The sequence below is a fragment of the Balaenoptera borealis genome, assembly GCF_965194805.1.
Source record: "Balaenoptera borealis genome assembly, chromosome: 16".
NCBI lineage: Eukaryota > Metazoa > Chordata > Mammalia > Artiodactyla > Balaenopteridae > Balaenoptera > Balaenoptera borealis.
The window spans coordinates 25,612,097-25,637,450 of NC_138872.1; the positions used below are offsets into that span (position 1 = coordinate 25,612,097).

Consider the following 25,354-nt stretch of genomic DNA (forward strand, 5'->3'; position numbering starts at 1 on the left):
TACACAACAGTACTAGACTATATTCTGCTTATTTATTAAAGAATGTAAAGAAAGGAATGTCAAAAAGCAGGCTTCCTATCAAGGAAAGCAATATGTACCTCAAGTGTCCCCAAGTAGTCAATTAGAAAACAAAAAGGAGGATAAACACTAAAGATTCTCCAGCCAGTTAATATCCTTAATCACGGCCACAGCAGCCCCCAAGCCCCCTTGCTGTGGGGCTCCCAGGTCCTCCCCTCAGATGACTGGCCGCCTTCCCTGCCTCTCCACTCTCACCTCCCCATCCGCCTTGGCACTTTGGTTCTCCTGCTCCAAATATGGGGAACCATGCAATGCACGGGCCACTCTGTTCACTGCCTCACCACCACTCTCTCCCAGCGAAGCTTCCTTCCAAATCCTGCTGAGCACTCAGTCCTCCAGAACATCTTTGTAGTCCACCAGATATGAGACCTGGTTCTGGTTCCAGCTCTGGTCAAATCAAAGTTTTAGTTTCTCCATCTGTAAAATGAGGGTGGGGAACAGACCCAGATGATCTAAGTCTCTTATGTTTCCAAGATACAGTAACTCATCAGATTCTGAACAAGGTTCAGCCAGACTAAGGCATCTGCCCCTCTTTCTTTCCTCGCTACCATTTACACATGGACCAAGATATAGCTCTGTCATGTTCAGATGTCCTGGCGTGTTATCTCTTCATGATGACCTTGTCTCAGGTATTGCTTCACTACTTCAGGAGACTCTAAATTTAAAGAAAGGAATCACCTTGTGTCTACTTTGGAATGGCCTTCTCCCCTCCTACCAACCAGAGCCATATGCCTTTATTAGTAATTAAAACAAAACAAAAACTTGCTTCTCACACATGAAAAAAATCAGACAAGTCCGTCTTGGGTCTGTTTTCACTTAAGAGACAGAAAATTTCTGTGTTTTAACTATTCAACCAAGGGGGGCAGAGAAATTCAGGCCAAAATTAACTCACATAAGACCTGTAGCCTTATGAGTCTTAAAACCCAAGAGAGAAGGGAGGTCAGCTCCTAAGAGCCTGGGGGCCAAAGAAGTGGAGCGGGGAGTGCCTCTTGGTTTTGCTTTCCTCCACACTGCCGAGCTCTCCCCTGCTTCCCAGCAGAGAAGGCAATGCTGAGCAAACCCCATAGATGTGGATTTTCAGCTGGGCCTGCACCTCTCCAAGTTCCCAGCATGGCCTGAGAATGCAAACAACTGGCCGAGAAGAGACTGAAAGTCCATAATCCGGCCCCTTTCCTGTATTTCTAGTGAGGGAAGTGGGGAAAATTGTGTGTCTACATAAATACACACATCCTCTCCTCTCCCAGCAAGAGGCAGCCTCTCTCCTCCAAGCTGCCTCTCACAGCCCTTCTCTTTCTCCCTTGGATTCTAGTCATACTCCCTGACAGGTTGTGAGCCAAGACAGGCCAACACTTACCCGTTTCTGTACTCCCAGCACAGAACCCTGCACTACTAGGTGTTTAGGAAACATACGTTGAATGAGTAACAGAAGGAAAATATAATGGCCTCTGAGATTCTTAAAGAGGCCAGAGTAGACAAATACCACTCTCTTCTCAAGTCCTGAGATACTATAAAAATCAAGACTGCTAGAGAGCTGGAAGTGTCCAATATCTTGATCTGGGCGGTGGTTACGTTTGTAAAAATTCACAAAGCTGTCTAATTAAGACTTGTCTGCTTTACCATAAACAAGTTATACCTCAATAACTTGAAAAGAAGAAAAACTCAGGAAGCACCAAAAATTGCTATTTATGTGCCAACTCTTTCCTAGATCTCTTTATAGACTTCCTAGCCCTCCAGAGTCCTGTAAAATGGGCCAGAAGTAGGAATCATTCAGACCCCTTGCACAGGAGGATCCTGCGAGGCAGAGAAAGACAGCCTGGTTACACAGAGTGTCAGGAATGTAGCAACAAAAAGACCCTGAGGTCTGGATCCTCCAGGCAGCCCACAAAACCACCAACAGCCAGTTATAACTCAAAAGAAAACAACCCTCTAAAATAGTAGCTGTCTACTCCATCTCTCCTGTCAGCCGGCTTTCTTTCATGGCAACTTTAATTTTATTTTCAAAACCATTCTGGCAGGGCTGGGAACATGCCACCGCAGCATTTGTTGAGAAGCAGTGAGGCACAACTCACTGGAATGAGGCGATAGGAGCTATGGGTTCCAGTCCCAGGTTGGCTTTCATGAGCTGTGTCACTTTTAATAGGTCACCAACCTCTCTGGACCTGGGATTTCCCTCTGTACACAGGACAGATGAGCTCTAAAGTTGTGTGATTTTCCAGAACTGTTTAGGAGACAGGAATGTAATGTGAAAGTTAATAAAAGGGACAGAACTGTTTTAATGGGCACTAGTAGACACTTGAAGTTTTAAAGGCCTTAATTTAGAACCAGGTGGGTAAATGTCTTACATATCCCTAAGAGACTTAGCCACTCGTGGTGGTGCCAGATTTACACTAAGCACAGGAGGCCTTTGCAGAGAAGGCCATGGCTCTCCCTAAGACTACAACTACATCTACAACTGCCATCCTAAAGAGTAGATTTAATTAAAATGACTCAAGTCAGGCCAGCCCTTAGTAGCTGGTTCCTTTCTCCACTCCCCTCACACAGGAGACAAATCCCCTGTGTCCCCAAAGGTGGGTCGGTGAGGAAGTCAAGTCCTACCACAAGGAAGCACCCCCGGTATGTTTAACTGGTCAGTGCTGAGTTTTTGTCCAGCAGGGTTTGAACCTGCTCAGCCCCAGCAGAAATCTGTGTCTCTGATTTGCCAAAAGGCTGGCAGTCTAGTCAGAGACAGGCTACTGATCCAAACGAGGAGATGCCCTCCAGCATCTGTGCTGTTCACCTGGATGGAGGCTCAGGGGAGCAGCTAAAAACCATTATTCAGCTCTGGCCTCTGAACCAGGGAATCAAAATGGAAAATGTCCAGCACTTTCTACAAAATAGTCTGTGGCTTCCCCGACTTTTACAATGAGCAGGGATGTACCCAAAGCGTTAACAGACAAAATGAATGCTGAGCTACTCCATCTTTTTACACAGCAAAACTGCTTGGAGCAACACCTGCTTCTCTGGCAGATCACTGTAATATGGCACTTGTTGACTCAGAGAATGTTAGAGCAGGAAGGAATCTTAGCATTCTTTTAATCTGCCCTTCTCATTTTATTGTGAGAAAACAAATGCCCAGAGTTGGGCAGGCACTTGCCCAAAGATACCAGTGGACAGAGTCACAACTAGGACCAGGCTGCTCTAAGTCCTAGGGCTCTGTTCAACCAACCTGCATGCAGGGAGCGCCCAGGGAACAGGCAAGATAACAGGAGGCCGGGAGCTCAGGAAACAGGGAGGAAAAAAAGAGTTAGTTCAGATTCCTGTGATTAGGATAGGAGAGCCCAGGCTGAACCTGAAACGTATGGCCTCAGAAACAGAGGTCCTTGTCATCAGCAAAGAGAGTAACTAGTTCTCTCTTGGCTCAAAGATAAACAAAGGAAAGATTAAATAACCACAAAAATCACAACTAATTGAGTGAGCCAGCCAGGCAGCTGAGGGTGAAATGCCCAATATGAGGCAGCAAAGGACCTGATGAGGCTGGGTCAAGCTGGTTTAGGTCGGAAATATTTATTTGCCTGCTTACCTTCGGCATGTAATCTGAGATACTCTCAGAGTGGAAAAAAGTTGCTACTCTGCCTCTACCCAGCTGTCCAGGATGTGCTGGCCTTCGGAAAAAGCAGAAGGGGAACCAGGAAGAAGTAATGAGAAAAAGGGTGGTGAGCCATGTGTCTTCCCTTATAAGGAAACAGCCCCTATACCTACCTCATTCCTTCAAGTAATAATGGGTAGAAAGCCTACCAATGGGAAACCTCACCGGGTGCTGCAGAAAGATGGCTGCTGGTCCCCAGCACACTGCTCTCTAGACAGACTGTGTCTATCTGGTATGTGCCTCACTAAATTGAGCCTAAGACAGATTCCTCAGCTTGGCATCCAGTGCCTTCTTAGGGAGGCCACAGCTTACCTTTCCAACTCTTACTCCACCTGAGCCACCACCGCCCCTCTCCCACACCCCATAATGCTCCCACCCCTCCCATATATACACAGTGTACACTAATCTCAGTACCTTGGCTCCCACAATCCCCTCTGCCTGGAATGACCTTGACCCCCTCCTCTGTCCCAAATCCCGTTCATCTGTACCCCATTCAGCTGTGTCCTATACAGTCCCTTCACATGGAGTCTTTCACAGCAGGCACTCAAAATGTTGGCCACATTGGGTGGGACTTAATCTAACAACCCTTGTCCTTTTCCACCATCATCGGACAGAAACAAAGAGCTCCATCCTGGGATGCCAACTAGAGTCCCAGCTCCTAAACCTTAGAGTAGCTGGCTCTCTTTCAGGGACTATTTGTGTGGCCTGGCCTCTCTGCCTCTTATCTCTGAAATAAGAGTAATAGTCCTTGTCAGAGAAGCTGAGTGCCTCGAGATGAGAGGCTTTGGAAACACAGATTCTCAAGTTCAAGGCCATTATTTTAAACTCCCCTTAGACCCATGCACCATTTACCAACTAATGCTAGGAACCTAAAGCTGTTTCCAGCCAAATGCCTCTTCTTGTATCACAAATGCCCCAGTGTATAGCTGTTGAGAGAGCTACAGTGAGGACTCTGAGTAGCCTGTTGGCTTTTTATTTCCACAGAGTGTGGAGACTTCCATCTCAAGTGTGGTGACAGTTCATGGTTTCAAGAAAAGCCTGGAGTTTTAGGCCTGTTGTTCTCTCAAATCTCATGGTATAATTCATCAACTGGTTCCCAGTCTATGATTGTGAGCCCATGGGGTTCACAGTTATCACTCCACTGCTCTGTGAATGCGCCGACCCAGCACCGCCTGCACTAAATGATGAATATATTGCACAATAACAAAAACAACTGCCACTTGACCACGTACTACTGTTCATGTCAGACACAGTCCTAGGACGAAGACACAAAATAGTGGGTATTCAGTAAATACTGGTTGAACGCAATAATGTACCTCTCAATTAATGGGTACTAAAACCACAACTATTATCACATGATCGTACCAAATATTTTTTGGATCTAGATAAGGGTCCTCCAACCTGAGAAGACTGAGGGCCTCTGGGATGATGAAAGAAGTCTTGGGTAGGAAGGATTCAGGTCTGGACACTATTACTAGTTACACTCCCAGAAAGCAGAGCCAGGATGCCCTGAGCTATCTCTAGACCTTGGTTTCCTCAGCAGAACAACAAAAAGGTAGGATTAAAAGCACTCTAACAGGAAATGCAAATGAAACTACAATGAGGTACTACCTCACACTGGTCAGAATGACCATCATTAAAAAATCTACAAATAAATGCTGGAGAGGGTGTGGAGAAAAGGGAACCCTCCTACACCGTTGGTGGGAATGTAAATTGATGCAGCCACTATGGAGAACAGTATGGAGGCTCCTCAAAAGACTAAAAATAGAATTACCATATAATTCAGCAATCCCACTCCTGGGCATATATTCAGACAAAACTATAATTCAAAAAGATACAATATACAGACTACTATATATAAAATAGATAACTAATAAGGACCTACTGTATAGCACAGGGAACTCTACTCAATACTCTGTAATGGCCTATATGGGATAAGAATCTAAAAAAGAGTGGATATATGTATATGTATAACTGATTCACTTTGCTATACACCTGAAACTAACACAACATTGTAAATCAACTATATTTCAATAAAAATTAAGGGAAAAAAAAAAGATACATGCACCCCTATGTTCACAGAGGCACTATTTACAATAGGCAAGACATGGAAACAACCTAAATGTCCATCGACAGATAAATGGATAAAGAATATGTGAGATACACACACACACACACACACACACACACACACACACACACACACACACACACACACAATGGAATACTACTCAGCCATAAAAAAGAATGAAATAATGCCATTTGCAGCTACATGGATAGACCTAGAGATTATCAGGTTAGGGATTAGCAGATGCAAACTATTATATAGAGAACGGGTAAACAACAAGGTCCTACTGTATAGCACAGGGAACTACAATCAATATCCTGTGATAAACCATAATGGAAAAGAATATGAAAAAGAATGTATATATATATATATGTATGAATCACTTTGCTGTACAGCAGAAATTAACACAACATTGTAAATCAACTATACTTCAATAAAATAAATTAAAAAACAAAAATAAAAAAAAGCACTCTAACAGGTCCTCCCAGCTCTGCTCTTTAAGATCCCTTACCCTTAGGCCAGCCTCTGAAGCTCTAGAGCTGTACCTGTGTGGCTTCAGCAACCCTAGAATAGTGGTCCTCAACCCTAGGAGCTTTTGGCCCCCAGGGGACATTTAGCAGTTTTTGGAGACATTTTTGGTTGTCACAACTGGGGGATCAGGGGGTGCTATGGACATCTAGTGAGTAGAGGCCAAGGGTGCTGCTAACCATCCTGCAATGCACAGGACAGCTCCCCACCACAAACAATTATCCAACCCAAACTGTCAATAGTGCCGAGGCTGAGAAACACTGCTCTAGAGACTGCTGAGAAAAGAAGCTTACTGCTGTAAAATAAAGGCTGGGGAATGCACAGTGCCCATGTTGTAGCGGACTGTGAATGAACGAACACAGTGAATAAGGGCTCTCAAACCATTCCAGACACGTACGAACAGCCTCCTCTCCATCTTCTCTCTGGCACTAGTCCCACTGCGTATAAGATGATTCAGTCACTCTAAGAACCTGAAACCTTATCCTCCTCCACCCAACCCATACCCATTACTGACACACAGCCTTTCGAGATTGAGCATAAATAAGAGGGAGCCTGAATGGTGCACGATGTGGCAGGAAAGCACTAGACTTGGAGCCTAATGAAGGCTAGCCTTGGCTCAGACCCTAGGGAAACCACTTAATTGCTTTGAGCCTTAGTTTCCTCCTCGGCAAAGTGGGTTAAAATCACTTTGCCCCATCTGCCTTTTAAAGCTTCTCTGAGTTTCAAAATAAGATCATGGATGTGAAAGTGTTTTGGAAGCCACAGAACCCAGCACAAATGTGAAGTACTCTCCTGCAGAATAACAGGTGCTCATACTCCGGAGGGAATATTGTAAAAATTAATTTCCAATAACAAGATTTTGTCCACGGGTGAGTTATAAGCACTCCAGGTTATGGAGTCCTGGCCCTATGGAACACCAAAGATACTAGAGCCCACCGTGATGCAGCCCACCTCAGGATGCACAAGGCTCCTGGGTCAGCCCAGTGACTCAAGTAATCTGAACCTCAGCTTTCTCATCTCTAAAATGGGGGAATGGGGGGAATAATACCACTTAATACATGAGGTTGTTGAAAAGATCAAACGTGATCAAGTTTGTAAAGTGCATGGCATTTCCCAAAGATGGGGGGGAATATTTTCATTTTCTGAAGATTTTTGTCCTGAAAAAAATTTTTTTGCTTCAAAATACTTTTTTAGAATGATGAAAATAACTTAAGAAAGGGTGTTTTCTACAATGCTATTTGTCCTTTACACCTCCAAAATTATCTCTAAAATCTAAGCATAAGAAGGGTTGTCAGGAACTTCCCTGGTGGTCCAGTGGTTAGGACTCCGCGCTTCCACTGCAGGGGCACGTGTTCGATCTCTGGTTGGGAACTAAGATCCCGAATGCCTCGTGATGAGGCCAGAAAAAAAAAAAGAGTAGTCAGCAGCCGCCAGCCCTTCGGCCCTGCCTCCTAAGAGCAACAAGCTGAATGCCAGGCTGATACCAGCTCCCTCTTTGGCTATGGCCACAGAGGGCTATCAGCACCCACTACAGCTCAACACCCAAATCTTCTAAGCAATCTGCAACCAATTACTGCCCTTGTGCAAGATTCTAAAAGGAGAAAATGCTCTGGAGAGGTGAAAGCAACTGATCCAGCTGATGGAAAATTAAGAAACTAGTCTAATGAGTTCTGGGGACACTGAGCTGATCAAACTCCTCACCCAAATGGGGAGCCTTTCAGGTGGCCTCATCTGAGTAGCAACTCCTCTTCAAACCTCTGCAGAGAACAGCAGCCGCTACACACGTGTGCAAGTCTTGTGTTTGCTTTTACAACTATCAGGTCTTATACATGTTACAAGCCTTACACAGATTACAAACAAAGAACTTACAGTTCCTGCTTTAGCAGACAGTAAAGAACCCACTCCTCAGGTTTATTAGTTCCTACTTCCTTTTGTAGGAAGTAAGACAACTGTAAAGCAAATTGTAAAGCAAAGTAATAATCATCAGAATAAGCTGCACTTTAAATTTAATATTCTAAAGCTAATTATTTTATGACTAGACTAAGTTAAACATTTATCCATTCTTATGTCCCCACCAAAGGGGCTTCTGATTCAAATAAAGTACTTTTTAAAGGTACTGCATATATCCCCATGTTCCTGGTTTTCCTTCTCAAAACTTTTCCTATTAATTCAAAGTTTCAAGCACTCACACATTTTGAGTTCCCTACTGCTTTAACATTCTACCACTCTCCAAAATAACTATTTAACAAAACACAGATTCAAGTAACACACACACACAGAGCTATTTTGACTCCCTCCACTGCATATCCTATTCTCTGAAGTCTGAATATGCTTCTAGAACAGATCATACTGTACCTTGATTGTATCTGTTTACTTGTCTGTCACTCTAGCTAGATTATGAGCACCTCAGAGGCAATGACCTGTCTCCACCTGCATGTCCCCAGTAAACTAGGACAGTATCTGGCACACACCTCAAGTTAATATATATTTATCAAATGGGTGCATGAAGGAAGCAAACATTTCTAGCAACCCTCTTTTAAAATGGACCATCTGAAATGCAAAATGAAATGCAAATGTCTATTGGGATCTCAACGTCAGAGTCCTGAAAGTGTACAATATCCAAATTCGTTTCAAAACCCCTTCCCTCAAATACACGCTACTCTTTACTCAACACAGCTAGAAGAGAGCAAAAGTTCTTCTGCAACTTCCAGTTGTAACTCTAGAGCTGAGGTGGTGCCTGTACCAAACAGGAAGTGCTCGCACCCAACCCCCACCTCTCCCCACCCGGTCACTGCCGACTCCTTTAAGGCCTAACGCAAAAGGTCACACTGTCATCCCCAACCCTAAACTGGGGCAAATCTCCCCAACTCAAATCTCCACCAAGCTACATTTAGGGTGTTCTTGCGGTTGGCACTAATGGCCAATTTTGGACTTTAATTACTGCTCTCCGAGGTTTATCCCCCCACCAGGAGTTGGGCCTCCAGGAAGCAGGAGTGTAAGGCAGGGCCTCACACTTCAGCAGAAAACACTGACTGGGTAAATGTCTGAACTCCTGCTTTGGGACACACAGAGCCTCATGGCTCTGAGCAAACTCAACTGCCCTGATTGTTCAACAGGAGAAAACTTTCCTCAGCAGGTTGTGCTGTGCCTCAAGCTCCAGGGCAAGCATCCTAAGCAACCTGGTGCTTGATCCTGGGGTGTTTTGTTTTGTTTTGTTTTGTTTTTTGGTTTGTTTGGTTGGTTTTGAGGGTGAAAAGGAGATGACAGAGCTCTTTGCCGGGTTTTAACCCAATTAGGAATCCTGCTCAAAAATTCACTACCACCTTAAAATCCAGAAAAATGTCATTTTACAGAATTAAATAGGGCAAGTTTGATGATGAAATTTCCTGTTTCACCATCCCACCTCACTCCCTCTCCCCTAGCTGAGAAACTCCTTGCATTTTCTAGCTTGACTTTATCCATAAAGAAACACTCCTGAAAGAAACACTTTACCTAGGATGGTTCTAAGACTCCAGTCAGAAAATGTATGGGCTGTTTAGTCAGGATAACTTTTTCCTCTGAGAGAGCCACAGATCTGTCCAACAGTAGGATCCACTGCGCCAGGCTGTGTCTTTTTCACTGCCTGGAAATCCACATGGCATCTCAGATGGCTCCTAACACAGAACAGGCACTCAGAGAACATCTGTTCCTCCTGATGCAGAAAACTGGTGGATCATAACAGTATCAATGCCATATAAACAGAACAGGAAACAGTCACAAAGCCACTGAACCAAGAAATCAGAACTCACTGAAAAATAATTTCTGGTGGAAAAAGATATGACTTTAAAAAATTCACTTCCTAGCCCACTCCAGGTGGAGTTATCTCCTCACCTGGGGTCCTTATGGCACTCTACACAAGCTCACTGGGTGAAAATTCTTTCTTCACCACCCCACCAGGCAGTGGTGCTCCCTGAGGATGTGAACTACCCCTAACCTATCACCAGAGTTGTTGGTGCCTGACAACCAGTGGGTCCTCATGACCAACAGCTTTACTGAATGCATGCCAATTATCTAGATGGCTGGCTTCTTTCATGAAGAAGGCTGCTACCCCATCAGGAGGACATGTGTTCAAGTTCTTTTTCTTTTTCTTTTTTTAATATTTATTTATTTATTTGGTTGCACCAGGTCTTAGTTGTGGCAGGCGGACTCCTTAGTTGCGGCTCACGGGCTCCTTAGTTGCAGCACGTGGGCTCTTTAGTTGCGGCATGTGAACTCTTAGTTGCAGCATGCACATGGAATCTAGTTCCCTGACCAGGGATCGAACCCGGGCCCCCTGCATTGGGAGCGTGGAGTCTTAACCACTGCACCTCCAGGGAAGTCCCTCAAGTTCTTTTTCAAGGGAAGGAAGGAAGACTTCCACTGAATTCTCCAACCATTCTGTGGCCTCATCAGATTACTGAAGGTATCTGGGAATAGGCTGAGCTGGATAAGAGTTCAATCTTTGAGCCACAAAATGAGTGAGCAAATTAGCCAGGTAGACAGCATCCCTGAGTGTCCAGGAAAGAATACTGGCATGGACCTATGAAAAATGCCCAACATTCTCATGTAACCCCTACAATAACTATAGAGAACTGTCTCTTTAATGTGCATACAAACCACCTGGAGATCTCATAAAAATGCAGGTTCTGCTTCAGTAAGTCTGGGTGGGGCTTGAGAGTCTGCATTTCTAACAATTTCACAATGTTCCCACAGACCACACTTTGAGTGGCCAAGTTTTGTTGTTATTGCTGTTGTTTTTAACCTTTTTAAAAATTGAAGTATAGTTAATTTATAATGCTGTGCTGCTTTTTGTTTTTTTAATTGAAGTATAATTGACCTACAACACTATATTAGTTCCAGGTGCATATACAGTGATTCAATATTTCGATATGTTACAAAATGATCACCATGATAAGCCTAGTTATCATCTGTCACTACACAAAGTTATTACAATATTACTGACTATATTCCCCATGCGGTACATTTCCTCTGACTGACTCATTTATTTTTATAACTAAAAGTTTGTACCTCTTAATCTCCCTCACCTATTTCACTCATGCCTCCCATACCCCTGCCCTCTGGCAACCACCTGTTTGTTCTCTGTATGAGTAGCAAAGTTGTATAGTAAATAGTGCATCCTGTTCTTGCAGCTGAAGCAGCTGATGCTCAGAGACAGGAGGAGACTTCCACTAGCAAGCAGAGGTGGAATGTGAACTCAGGGCTTCTGATCCCAAACCCAGAGACTTTTCTACCATACCATTCCACTAATCTTTTCAGCTAAACATCCAGGACCATGAAGATGTGTAGCTTTCCCGCATCCCTCAAATAAGCCCTCCCGCCAGCTTTGCCATGTAAGGAAGAGGGAGGAGGGACAACTAGAAATAGAAGCTATGGGTGAATCAAGCCAGCCAGATGCTCTTGTTAAGAACTTAAATCATTCAATCCTTCAGCTAAGACTCCTTAAGAAGGACCAAACAAACTTCAGGCGCTCCTAGATGCTCATTCCTTCACCAATGAAAGGCCACAGGGAAGTGTAATTGTTTAAAACAAAAAAAAAAAAACAACTGTGTCAGTGATATGGGAATTATCAGGGCCTTACAGCACACAGAACCAAATTAATTCCTAACAAACGGCTAGTCCTGTGTGTGCTGGGCTGTGCTGCTCAGACCTCAGCCGGCATATTCAGAATGGTCAGCTCTGCCCACTCCACACCTTAAGAGCAAAACTGATGAACAGGAGCCCACCCAGAGGAGGGTAACAAGGAAAGAACAGAAACACCAGGCAAGGAACCGTCAATGGAACAGAGAAGACCTGTTGAGACGTAAGCCCCATTTTCCTTGATCTGTCTTCCCAAAGGGGGATTAGACCTGTTCTCTGTGGCCCCAAGAGGCAGAATTAGCAACCTGTTTTCCCAGTTGAAGAAAACAGTTCACCACTGTCTAGTGTCAGAGCTGGGATCTGCCCGTGAACCTTCTAACTCCAGATCCCACATTCTTTCCTCCAGCCCAAACTGTTTCCCTACAGAGCTACCACCCCAACCTGTACCAGAGGTAGGCACTACAGGAAGACAGATCTCAGTTCCAAATAAGAAAGGTGATTTCATAGTCAGAGCTGTCCAAAGACAGACTATGCTGTAGCGTGGGAGGATAGAGCACCTAATACAAATCCTATCAGCAGAGAGGTTCAATCAGAGGTTAATCACTTGGCAGGAATACTGCAAAGGGAATCTGGGCACTGGATGGGTGACTGGGTGAGATGAACCTGCCACCCCTCAGAGATGAATTAATCTCTTCCTGCTGTATTTTCCTCTAACACTTCATTTGTACATAGTTTGCCTTTCATCAGTTACTTGTACATGTGTGTGTCATCTTCACTGAACTGTAAGCCCTTGTAGTGTCTTATCCATCTTTATATCCCTTATTGTGCCTAAGACTATACCTGGGAAACCAAGGAAACATTTACGTGCCTCCTCTGTGCCGGGCACTCTGGTATGCATTCTGTACATATCACCTTATTCCGTATCCTCACAAGAACCCTAAGAAGTATTGTTATTACTGCCTTTTTATAGATGGGGAAACAAACTCAGAGGATAACTGCCAAGGCATTGCTGGTGAGTGGTGAAGCTGCCACTCAAACTGGGAATCTTCTACTTACACCATCATGCTGCCCTCCTCCTAGAAGGAACTGAACAAACATCTGCTGACTTAAGCCAAACACCTTAAAAAACAGGCCAGTACTATATCCAGCTAGGTCTGTTGTCGTTTTCTGCTGCTATGCTCAAATTTTCCTTCTAATTATAACCATCCATTCTCAAAGTGACCAATATAAAGTTGTTGTTTTTGGATATCCTCTCTCTCACTTTTTCAAAGACAGTGGCAGAGCAAGAGGACCAAGTTTTCACAAACCTTTCCTACCCAAAGGAATCCCTCAAGGCCCCAAGAACTCCACCCCCTCCTCCCAGTAGACCCTAGCTCCATCTCAGGGCTCTGGACCACTGTAAACAAATCAGGTCCTGGCTTTCTGCCCCAGAGGTATATGGCTCACACACATCTTCACAGGCTCTTCTCCAGAACCTCGTTCTCCACACTCAAACCCAACGCAGGGCAACTCAGAACTTCCCTGAGCAAAACAGTCTAGCTCACAGGTCCTCACATTTAGCTAAACTTCCAAACAAAATCTATCCTGAATTTCAAATCACATTAGAAACCTACTGGCAGGCACTTAAGAATATTTAATCTTCCTGCCAAATGGGGCAAAAAAAGATTTTGTAATTTGAATCAGAGGCGCCAGCATGTTTGGACAGCCAACGCATAGGCTTCTCTGACACTCCATCTGTCTTCAGAAGTAAACCAAAGCCAATCTGGCCAACCAGCTCTTTAAACAAGAAACTTAAGCATCACCAAGGGAAATCCTCATTGCTCAGTTCCCTGGGTGGGTTTCGGGTTTTCCATCCCCGGGCCTCTGGGATAGGAGATACTGCTGGTACACGCACCATTAAGATGCTGTGCTTTTCAACCTGACACCTTGATTGCAGAGAACCAAAAAGCCACATTCACTATAAATTTAACTTATTAAGATGTCTTCCCATGTGTTAACATTTTAGAGCAACTTTATTAAACATGAGAGAGCCACCCCGGCTCCAGCAATAAGCAGGACTTAATGAAGATATATTTCCCATGAGCGTCTGGCCTCTCTGCATCCATCAGACATTTTCAACTGAACCTAAATTAACCTGTAAATGAACTGATTTGCATTCATAAACTCAACAGAAATATACCAGTTGAGGGTGAGATATCCAATCTCCATTTTCCAATCTCACACAATTCTCTTGTTAAACTAAAATATGATCCTTTCTACAACCTGGTTTCATCTTTATTAAAATGGGAAAACAGGGAAATCTGAACCACCTAGGGTAGATATTTCATAACTAGTTACAATGCCTTAAGAAGAAAATAATCTTTGATATATGATCACCTTTCTTAAGGAGAACACCAACTGGGCACTGTTTGGAAAGGTACCAAAAAAGACCTAAGCTGGGGAGATTTTCGTCAGTTCACCTATACTGCATTCCTGGTTCCCATCTATTTCTCAGTGAAAGAACTTTTCCACTTGACCAAAGAGGTTTGATCAACAATAACTTTATCAGAAAAGGAAAAAAGTATACTTACTCAATATCCACAATGTGCCACACTCTTTCATATATTGAATATTATCTTAGTTAATCCTCACCACAGTCATGTGAGATGAATATTATTTCCACTTGATAGTAAAGGAAAAATGACAATATTTAAGTGCCTTGGATGGCAGGGCCTGTGTCTGGTTTCTCTATATTCCCAGCACTAAGCTCCAGGCACTGAGCATGGGACCTAGGACACAGTTTAAGAGCCTGCCACATGCTTAAGAATGAATACATCGCTAAAGGAAACAAAAAGAAATTTGGAAAAAATATGCAATCCAAATTTTGCTCTAGGCCCCTACCTGAAACCACTGCCTGGAACACACCTGCCTGATGCAAATAATCTACTTGAGCAGCAGAGGTTTGTTTCAAAGGACAATTTATCATCTTTCCAACATCTACGTCACAAAAATAGCATCCACATTTGGCTACACACTTCACAGGGCAGGACCTAGTCCTGTCTCACTTCTTTTTCCCCCCGACTCAGCACCACACCTTGCACAGGTGGGTGTTTAATGATCTGAGTGATGACAAAGGTCATGATGATGCCTTCAGCCATCATGGGAGTAAACAAAACACAAGATGCCCACAGCCACCAGAAGAACTGGTCTCTGAGTCAAGTTACATCCTCTCTCCAGCCTCATTTTCCTCTCCGGACAATGTGAATAACAGAACATACCCCCAAGACTGTTTGCAATCATTTAATAAATACTTACTGAGCATTAGCTACATGCCAGCACCGTGCTAGATACAGGGGACACAGCAATGAACATGACTATCACATCCTGCCTCATGGAGCTCAAAGTCTCGGTGGATATCATGAGACTCCTAAGAAAAAAGGAGTTGTACAAACTTCAAAGGACTCACAATTATGAAGAATTGCTCCTCCTCTGAGTTTCTGAAGTTGGTTAATGGCATCACCATCCACCCATTGTCCAAGCTGTAAACTTGGGAATTGTCTTCAACTCCTCCCTCTCCTTCATCTTGCCCACAATTCTGACCAATCACCAACCTTCTTCTGATTCTCCTTCAGAAAAGTCTCTGATATGTATTACTTCTCATCTAGTTTTCCATGCTTCTACTCTAGGCCCTTTGTTCCCACCTGAAGAGTCTCCTTGTAATAATGATAATGGCAACCATTTATTGAACACTTACCATATGGCAGGCATTCTACTAAGAACTTTGCATGCATAACATAATTTAATCTAATAAGGTAGATACTAGTACCCCTATTTACAGAGGAGGAATCTGAGGTACAGAGTAACCTGCCCAAGACACACAGCTAGTGACAAAGCTACAGCTCAAGTGCACTGTCCATGAGATTCTACCCATATCCCTTACTGGATTCCTGCCTCCAGTCCCTTCTTGGTCAGCTGACACTCCTTCCTTTATTGCTACTGCTGCAGTGCTCTTTCAGAAATCCAAGCTGGTCTGTCTCTTCTGCTTTAAGACAGCCTATGCTCCTCACCATCTCCAGGTCAAAGTCTAAAGGCTACAGGTCACTCCCCAGTGTTAACCATCTGCTGTCCTGCCCCACAGACTCCCACCAGGAGATGCTCTCACTCAGGGCTCCCCAAACTCCTTGCTGACCCACTTCACATCTCCTTCCTCAGCCAAGCCACCTTTGCCCTTTCCCCTCCAGACAAGAATATTCTCCTCTGCAGCCTGAGCCCCACGTACACACTCATGTTTCAGCACTGACTGGTATGTTTCCTTCCCTTTCTTCCTCCTCCCTCCTCCTCCTTCTCCTCCTTCTCTCTTTCTCTCTCTCTCTCACACAAACTCAAAAAACAAACAAACAAAACAAAACAAACAAAAAAACCCACCATACACACACTTCCAATCCTGAGTCCCTGGAGGGCAGGCACAGTGTTATTTTCATCTCTGATCCTCCAAGTCCCAGCACAGCTCAAGTCAGTAAGTAACTAAATGAATGGTATGTTGTGGTGTTAACACCTCTGAGCACTATTCCTATAAGCAAATAAGACCTTCCCCGAGAGGACACTAAAAAGAAGGGCAGTAGCTCCTGTCCTCTCAAGCAAACTCAAGAAGACAGACTGCTTTCCAAAAAGTTATTACAACTAGCTGAGATTGGTCCTCCACAGTCTGCTGGCAGCCTCTCTCCAAGCCTCTTGAAAGCCAATTAATCACCTCTAAAACGGTAGAAACAAAACTGCTCCAGACCAAAAGACCACAGGAGAATTGCTCTCTCAGTTCGGAGATGATGTAAACTGATGCCCTCCTCCACCCGGCAATGGGCAAAGCATTCCCCAAATGCAGCCTGGTCAAAACACTGACTCTAAATTACCTCTGTGAACAACAGAGGATCCTGACTGAGGGAGAGTCATCACAGAAAAATGCCAGAGACAGCAAAATCTAACCCTGCTCTCCATCTCCAGAGCTACAACTGGACTCCAGGCCACAAATGCATGGCTGCCTGTGTCCTCACTGGTCTCCCAGCTCCCATTCTCACCCCCCACAGGTCTACTTTCCAAAGAGAGGCCAGATGGTGTTTTTAAAACTATGTGAATGATAAGGACACGCGTCACACCCTCCAACAGCTTTCCATCCACTTGGAATAAAATCTAAACTCTTTACCAGGAGGTTCAAAGTCCACCCCACACCCACTTATTTTATACCACTCTCCTCTTCAATCACTACATTCCAGAAACAGAGGTCTTCTGTTTCTTAAAAGAGGCCAACCTCCGGGCATTTTTCTATGCTGTCTGCTTGCCTGGAAGGCTTCTCCCCTAGATTTCTACAGAGCTGGTAAGTTCTCAAGGTTCAGTTCAAACTTGACCTTTTCGAAGAGGACTTCCCCTGACCACCCTATCTAAAGTGACACCCCTTCCCACCCCATCACTCCCCATCCAATTTTTTTTTTAGCACTTTTCATCACTAGACAAAATTTTCTTCATTTATTTCTCTGTCTTCTCCCTCATTAGGGTGGAAGCTGCATTTTGTTCACCCTGTGAATATAGTGCATGCAGTAAGCCCCCAAAAAGAATGTCCAGAGTATCCACTGACTATCAGCAAAGGAGCATCCTCAGGATGGGTTATTTTGTGCTTTTGTTAAAATGAAGAAAACATCTATTTAACCCCTACTGTATACTGGGCACTGTAAATCCATATCTTCCTTTCAGAGGGAAATTCACTAGCTCAAGGTCACACAGCTAGTGACTTGCGGACTTCTGAGTTAAATACTTGTTTGAAAAGCTCCTAAACCCCTCTCACCTTTCCTCCTTCTCAGGGGGAGGGCTGTTACGCTATGGCTCACTCTCATATTGCCATAACAACGAGAAAAATCAAATATTCCTGAATTGCTTTACAGTTACTAAAGCGTTTTCACATTCACCTCACTTAAGAAGAATACAAAGCACTTGCCCAGAAAGCCATACAACAGTAAGTAAAGTGCCTCAGAGTTCAATATCCCTGCCCTGAACCACAGTGGGGACTGGGGGAGGAGTCGGGGCCAAAGGAGGAATGGAATCCTTATTTCTGGTACACAGGGACTGGGAAGCGGTGAGTCACCGGGTAAAGGCTTGCGCTACGTGAAACTCTGATAAGGCAACAAGAAGTGAATCACAGGGCTGGAAGGCACCTTAGGCCTCATGGAGGCCAAAGCCCGGCTGACGGATGGGGAAAATGAGGCTTAAGAAGAAAAGGAACTTGCTCAAGCTCACTCAGCAAGTGAATAGAGCCCGAACCAGGGAGTCTTCTCTCCCCCAGTCCCTTTTTCTCTCCATCCAGGCGGCTTCTTAAGAAGAATTCTGAGTCAGGGGGATGGGGAGGGACCAAGGACTGCTCATGGACTCCATAGAGGGGTCGGGAGAGGGTAGGGGTGGGACCAGGAAGGACACAAGTGTCAGGATGGAGGGCAGAAATGAGCCAAGGAGGCGGCGGCAGTATCTGGGAAGGTGGGTGAGGGCAGGCCAGAAGAAGGAGGAAAAGGCGGAAGAGAAACGAATAGAGTGAGGGCGGAGGAAGAAGTGCTGTGAAATTAGAGTCGAAAGGGCCTGGCAGAATGGGGAGAGCCTGAGACGAGACGGCTGAAATAGCAGTCTGACGATGGAGGAGTCCAGGGCTCCGGGAGACACTGAAGGGAGTCAGACGGGGAGGGGTCCCGGACCGGGAAAGGCAAGGAAGGGAGTCTGACGGGATAAGAGTTCCAGAACCTGAGCAAACACTGGGGCAAGTCTCACGAAGGTGGAGTCCGGGCCAGAGGAGTCTGAGGGGGCCGGGCCGACTCACCGCGCTTGTTTTTGGTGCCGTGCTTCTTGGCGGCTGTCAGCTCCTGCTCGATCTTCTTCTCCAGGAATTCCTGCTTCTTACTTAGCATCTCCTCCGTGTCCCGAAGCCTCTGGATGGCCTCCTGGGGGGTCGGGCCGCCCTTGCCGGCCTTACCCCCTCCAGCCCCGAACAGCTTCCCGAACACCGACATGGTTGCTGCTCGCCGTGCCGGCCTGCGCCGCCCGCTCCGGCTCGGCTCGGCTCCGGCGCCTTCTCCCCGCTCCCCGCTCCCCGCTCCGCCGCTCCCTGCCGCCGCAGGCCTCTCCGCCACCTACGCCCCGCAGCTGCGCCCGGCCGCGCCACCTACCACAGGCCCCCACGCCCGGCCCGGCCGGCGTCAAGGAAACACGCCACTGACTACAACTCCCGGTGGGCAACGCGCCGTCCGTCCCTCAAATCTAACGGAGGGTGGCGCGCTGCATGCCGGGAGGCTATAGTCTTCCTGCTTAAAGCTCTCGGCGGCGCGCTTTTTAGGTCTAGCTAGGGTCAAAGGGCGAGGTCGCATGCTGGGAAATGTAGTCTCCTTGGAACCAGTTCTGTAGCGGTAGAAGAACAGGAAGAGAAGTAAGAATATTTTATAAAACAGTAATTAACGTTATGCACATTCTATGATCCAGGCATTGTGGAAAATGCTTTACATGCATTATCACATTTAATTCTCACAAGCCTATGAGAGATAATACTGTTACTATTTTTGTAGGTGAGTAAGCAAGACTCAGAGAAATTGAGTGACTGACTAGCTTAACTTAATAGCCTTCGCATATGCTGTTTCTCTATCTGCAATGCCTGTCTACTCCGTATTCACCTAACACGTTCTTCGAAACCTAGTAGAGGCTAACAGCAAAGCTAGACTGCAAAGGTTCAAAACCCACTTTGAATACTTACTTGGGCAGTTACTTCCTCTACTCTGAGCTTCCCTTTCCAAAACTGTAAACTGGAGATAGCAATAGGACCACCTCCAACCTTGTGTGAGATAGGGAATGTAAGATGCTTACTTAGCATAGGCCTAGCACAGTAGGTGCTCAGAAATGTATATTTTATTCTGGGTCATCATTATGCACAATAGCAATTAAACCGGGAGAAGACTCAAAACTTTCAAAAGTAGCAGAATTGAGGATTTTTTTGCCCCTGCATTATAAAGGGCCAACTGGTTGTGGGATCACATTTCATTGTTTTTCCTTGTCTTTTGCTGTCAAGAATCACTTCTCCGGATTTCCTTGGTGGTCAAATGGTTAAGACTCCGCGCTTCCAATGCAGGGGGCGTGGGTTAGATCCCTGGTCAGGCAAGTAAGATCCCACATGCTGCGCGGTGTGGCCAAAAAAAAAAAAAAGGAATCACTTCTCCATCTATTAGCACTGAGGCTGTGTCTAGTAGCCAATACTTCGCCCAAGCCCACCAATCTAATTTGCTGCTTCCAATCGTTTGCATTTGTTAGCCTTGCATGAAAACAAAGAGTAAAGCAGTTCTGAGTAAACCAGTTCTGAAGTGCTCTCCAATGAAGAAAAACTTGGCTTCTTTTTTATCCCTTCCTGGACTCTGTTGCTTAGGAACAGAGTTTCAAATAAATGAGAGCTTAATGGAACTTTTCCTCTATTATTTCACATATATGAGTCTCCTCCCCAGACTATTATCTACATATAGACAAAAATATGCCTTGAATGTTGTCCTTGTCGTTGTTGTTGTAATCTGCCACGACCCCAGCCTGCACCTAAAGGTAACTATTCCCAAAGGATGAGAGAGTTCATCTCACCCAACTTTCCAGGTTGGAAGAAATTTTTCAAATGTGAGAGACATACTAGAACTGTCAAGAATTCACAGCAGCATGAATTTGTGAAACATAAATCACACTTCTGTTTGTTTTGTAATTGAGACACTGCAATGTTTTTATCAAAATAAAAAACAAAAACGAGGTGGATTCCATCAAGCCATCAACCCCTCCATATCTAAGAAATCTGCCTCTCCCCTCTTATCTAAGTCATGGTGCAACCAGGCACACAGGTAGCAAAACATTTGCTGGGTTTGAGCCATGGCCCAAAGAATATATGAACAGTCAGACTCTGCAGACCTCACCACCACCAGTCTCATATTGCTGTGGGGTAAGCCGGGATGATAGCAGAGCCCCTCATGTCATAACTCTGGGAGCCCAGAAATACATCTTGGTGATATGATAGCAGAATATTCCGATTTAATCTTTAGTACCAACCCCAATTAATTGGTGTGTGAGTCACTCGGATTACTGGGTTGAGAAGAATTCTGAGTCTGCATCAGGACATCTCTTAAAAATGTTCTGAGATCAATTCATGATGTCTGCGGACTTCCCTGGCAGTCCAGCGGTTAAGACTCTGGGCTTTCAATGCAGGAGGTGCGGGTTCGATCCCTGGTCAGGGAACTAAGATCCCACAGGCCACGAAGCGTGGTCAAAAAAAAAAAAAATTCATGATGTCTGCCTAGCGTGTGGGATGAGAGGTAATGACACATGGGCAAGGTAGCTGCCATCCTGGATTCAACTGCCTTGGTAGAGATCCACAGGGTGTATTGGCTCAATACTGGAGAGCCCTGGGCTTCCCTGGTCCTCATTTTTCTGGTCTCTTGGGCAAATGCACAGCCTTTTCAAACTGTGACCGACTGGTGTTAGCTCATTAAAAACTTTGTGAAAAAAACTTTGTGAAAAGAATGAGCTACCAGTACTTGCAACAACTTGAATAACTTGAAGATATTATGCTGACTGAAAGAAATTAGACACAAAAGCCTGTATGATTCCAATTATACGAAGTTCAAAAACCGGCAGAACTAATTTATAATTTGTGGTGATAGGAGTCAGAATAGTAGTTACCTCCTGGGATAGTATAGACCAGGAAGAATGACCATTGTCGGGTGCTGACAGGTTCAGTATCAAGATCCAGTGGTATTCACATGGGTGTATACAAATTTATATTTTTATACTTAAGGTCAGTGTCCTTTACATACCTTATGTACTTAACTAAACACGTTACATTGCAATGTTAAAATATCTCTGGGGCTTCCCTGGTGGCACAGCGGTTGGGGATCTGCCTGCCAATGCAGGGGACACAGGTTCGAGCCCTGGTCTGGGAGGATCCCACATGCCGCGGAGCAACTGGGCCCGTGAGCCACAATTACTGAGCCTGCGCATCTGGAGTTTGCGCTCCACAACAAGAGAGGCCGCGATAGTGAGAGGCCCGCGCACCGCGATGAAGAGTGGCCCCCGCTTGCCGCAACTAGAGAAAGCCCTTGCACAGAAACGAAGACCCAACACAGCCATAAGTAAATAAATAAACATTAATTAATAAAAAAAAAAAAATCTCTGGTAAGAGCAGCCATAGAAGCATGCAGTTTTGATTTGTTTACCAAGTACCCTGCCTTCAAAAATCTCCTCTTATTTCCATCCACCACAGCCCCATGAAATAAGCATTACTATACCATCTCCATGTTATAGTTGAGGAAACTGAGAACCACAGAAGTAGAAACTGCCCAAGGTCACATGGTTAAAGATACCCTGCCATATATTTGTAATTTTCTTTAAAAATATGTCAAGGAGGTAATTCCCTGGCGGTCCAGTGATTTGGACTCTTCACTTCCACTGCCAGGGGGCCGGGTTCGATCCCTGGTTGGGGAGCTAAGATCCTGCCAGCTGTGTGATGCAGCCAAAAAAAAAGTAAAAAAAAAGCTGAATTAATAAAGCCTATTATGAAGAATGGGTTTTGAATATGAACCATAAAAATTATTATGATTTGGTCTCACATAATTATACCAAGTCAAATACAGAGGACTTTGCTAATTTTTAGCTGTAAAAACCAAGCAGAATATATCCAACACCCTTTCCTGATAAAAACACTCAACAAACTAGGAACAGAAGAGAAGTGTTCAACCTAATAAAGTCAAGTCTTGTACACTGAGAAGTACAAAACTTTGTTGAAAGAAATTAAACATCTAAATAAGTTGAAAGACATCCCATATTCATGGATTGGAAGACATTATTGTTGGGTCACAAAACTCCCCAGATTTATCTACAGATTCAATACAACCCCTATAAAAACATGAGCTGCCTTTTTTTGGAGAAACGGATAAGCTGCATTTTAAAATTCATATGGAATTTTAAAGGGCCTTGAATAGTCAAAACAAAATTGGAGGACTCACACGTCCCAATTTCAAAACTTACTGCAAATCTACAATAATCAAAACGATGTAGTCCTGGTCACTCTCACTTTCTGAGATGGACTGCATTCTGTCAATGGAATGTGTATCTTTCTAAAGAAATCTGCTTTCCCTCTACTTGGGCTCACTCTTGAATTCCTTCCTGAGCGAAGCCAAGGACCCTCACCTGGCGGCCCATCCCAGGGACTCGCCTGAGACCTGGAATGTGACCATCCTCGTGCACCCTATTTATTTTTTTTCCCTGCAACACAGCTGGCAGAACCGGGGAAGGAGGTAACTGCGGGAGGAGGTAACTGGGGGATCTCAGAGGAACCGGGCCCAGGAGTCACCCTTGGGTCTCTCATCACAACAGAGAGAAGCTCCCTGTGGTCCAGGAGCTCAAGCAGAGAAGCCAAGTCACGGCCTGGCCCTGGGGATGAGGGCGATGGTAAGATTGGGTTAGCCACTTGCTCAGGGTGACAGTTTTGCTCCTTGACAAGCAAATGCACACCTGGTGGCAGGAACTTTCAGGAAAAGGCAAAACCCAGATGGTACCTTGTAGGCATCATTCTGGCAGGGAACACAGACCTTTGGTTCTGCATCAAAACCCACACTTGGCCTTCTCAAGATGGCCCCCAGTGGTAGGGACAACCTCCTGCCATGCCTTTCGCTGGGCTCCCTTGTTGGAATCTCTGACCTACTGTGACACTGTGTATCTGGTGCACGACCACCTGGATCTCACAGACCAGAGGGACACACATCCCCACACCTCGTGCTGGTGACACCATCTCCCTGAGGGTCTCCACGTTCAGCCTGGGAGCCCACCTCTCAGTCCCATGTTCTATATGCCTGTTCACAGGGACACCTGCACTAGCCCTCAATATTCCAGCCTCCTCCCAAAGTTCATGAACACGCCATGACCAGCGGCAGCTATCTGGTCGTTATTATTTACCCCAAACAATGCCCTGGCAGTCACTCTGCTGAGCATGCTGCCCTGTGACTCTCCTTCCAGAAGAGAATCTGTTTTAAAGTTCAAGTACACATTCCTCAATTCAGAGCGGAAGCTGAGCGACATTTAAAGTGAGCCACCGGCTTGGTTTCAGGTGGTTCAGAGGGACTAGGTGCCCATGAAGAGCAATGTGGGGGAATCGGATTTAGGTGAGGGTTTTTTTCTCGGGGGAGGGAGGGTATCTGGGATTGCTCCTTAAAAATATCTTCAGCACACACAAAAAAACCAATTTGTAGCTACATATGGTGACGCATGTTAACCAGACTTATTGTGGTGATCGTTTCACAATATACACAAATATTGAGTCATTATGTTGTAAACCTGAAACTAATATACAGTCAGCCCTCCATATCTGCAGGATCTGTATCCATGGATTCAACCAACTGAGGTTTGAAAATAGTAACAAAAACAACAAAAAAATCCAGAAAGTTCCAAAAAGCAAAACTTGAATTTGCTGTGCACCAGCAACTATTTATATAGCATTTACATTGTATTAGGTATTGTAAGTAACCTAGAGATGATTTAAAGTATACTAGAGGATGTTATATGCAAATACTACACCATTTTATAATAAGGGACTTGAGCACCCTCAAATTTTGGTATCTGAGGGGGATTCTGGAACGAATCCCCTGAGGATAGCAAGAGATAACTATAATGTTATATGTCAATTATATCTCAATAAAAAATGCAAAAAAGCCCACCCCCATTAACAGATACAAACTACTATACATAAAATAGATAAGCAACAAGGATTTACTGTACAGCACAGGGAATTATATTCAACATCTTGTAATAACCTATGATGGAATATAATCAGAAAAAAATATATAACCGAATCACTATGCTGTACACCTGAAACTAACACAATATTGTAAATCAACTATACCTCAATTTAAAAAAAGTTCTCAGTAAAACAACAAAAACAACAGCAAAACCCAGACAAAACAAAACAAAAACAGTGTGGCCCTGACATAAAGATAGATATATAGATCAATGGAATAGAACTGAGAGTCCAGAAAGAAACCCATACATCTATGGTCAATTGATTTTCAACAAGAGTACCAAGACCATTCAATAGGGAAAGAACAGTCTTTCAACAAACAGTGCTGGGACAACTGGATATTCAGATGCAAAAGAATGAATTTATATCCCTACCTCTCACCATATACAAAAAAGGACTCAAAATGGATCAAAGACCTAAATGTAAGAACTAAAACTATAAAACTCTTAGAAGGAAACATAGGTATAAATCTTTGTGACCTTCAATTAGGCAACAGTTTCTTAAATATGACACAAAAAGCACAAGCAACAAAAGAAGAAAATAGATACATTGGACTTCACCAACATTAAAAACTTTTGTGCACCAAAGTCCATTATCAAGAAAGTGAAAGGGCGGGCTTCCCTGGTGG

The 25,354-nt window shown here is 44.5% G+C and overlaps 1 protein-coding gene across 2 annotated transcripts in view; it reads right to left on the reverse strand.

Annotated features, from left to right (window-relative positions):
- CHMP4B (charged multivesicular body protein 4B) overlaps positions 1–19,122 on the reverse strand; it is a 46,393-nt gene extending 27,271 nt beyond the window's left edge. Inside the window, exon 1 of one of the 2 annotated variants that reach the window (XM_082358935.1) lies at positions 18,745–19,108. In XM_082358935.1, coding sequence (XP_082215061.1) covers positions 18,745–18,934 — 190 coding nt within the window. In that variant the 5' untranslated portion in view covers positions 18,935–19,108. Of the gene's footprint in view, positions 1–18,744 lie in introns of both variants that reach the window. The other variant, XM_082358936.1, reaches the window with a different exon arrangement.
- Positions 19,123–25,354: the final 6,232 nt, after the last annotated feature.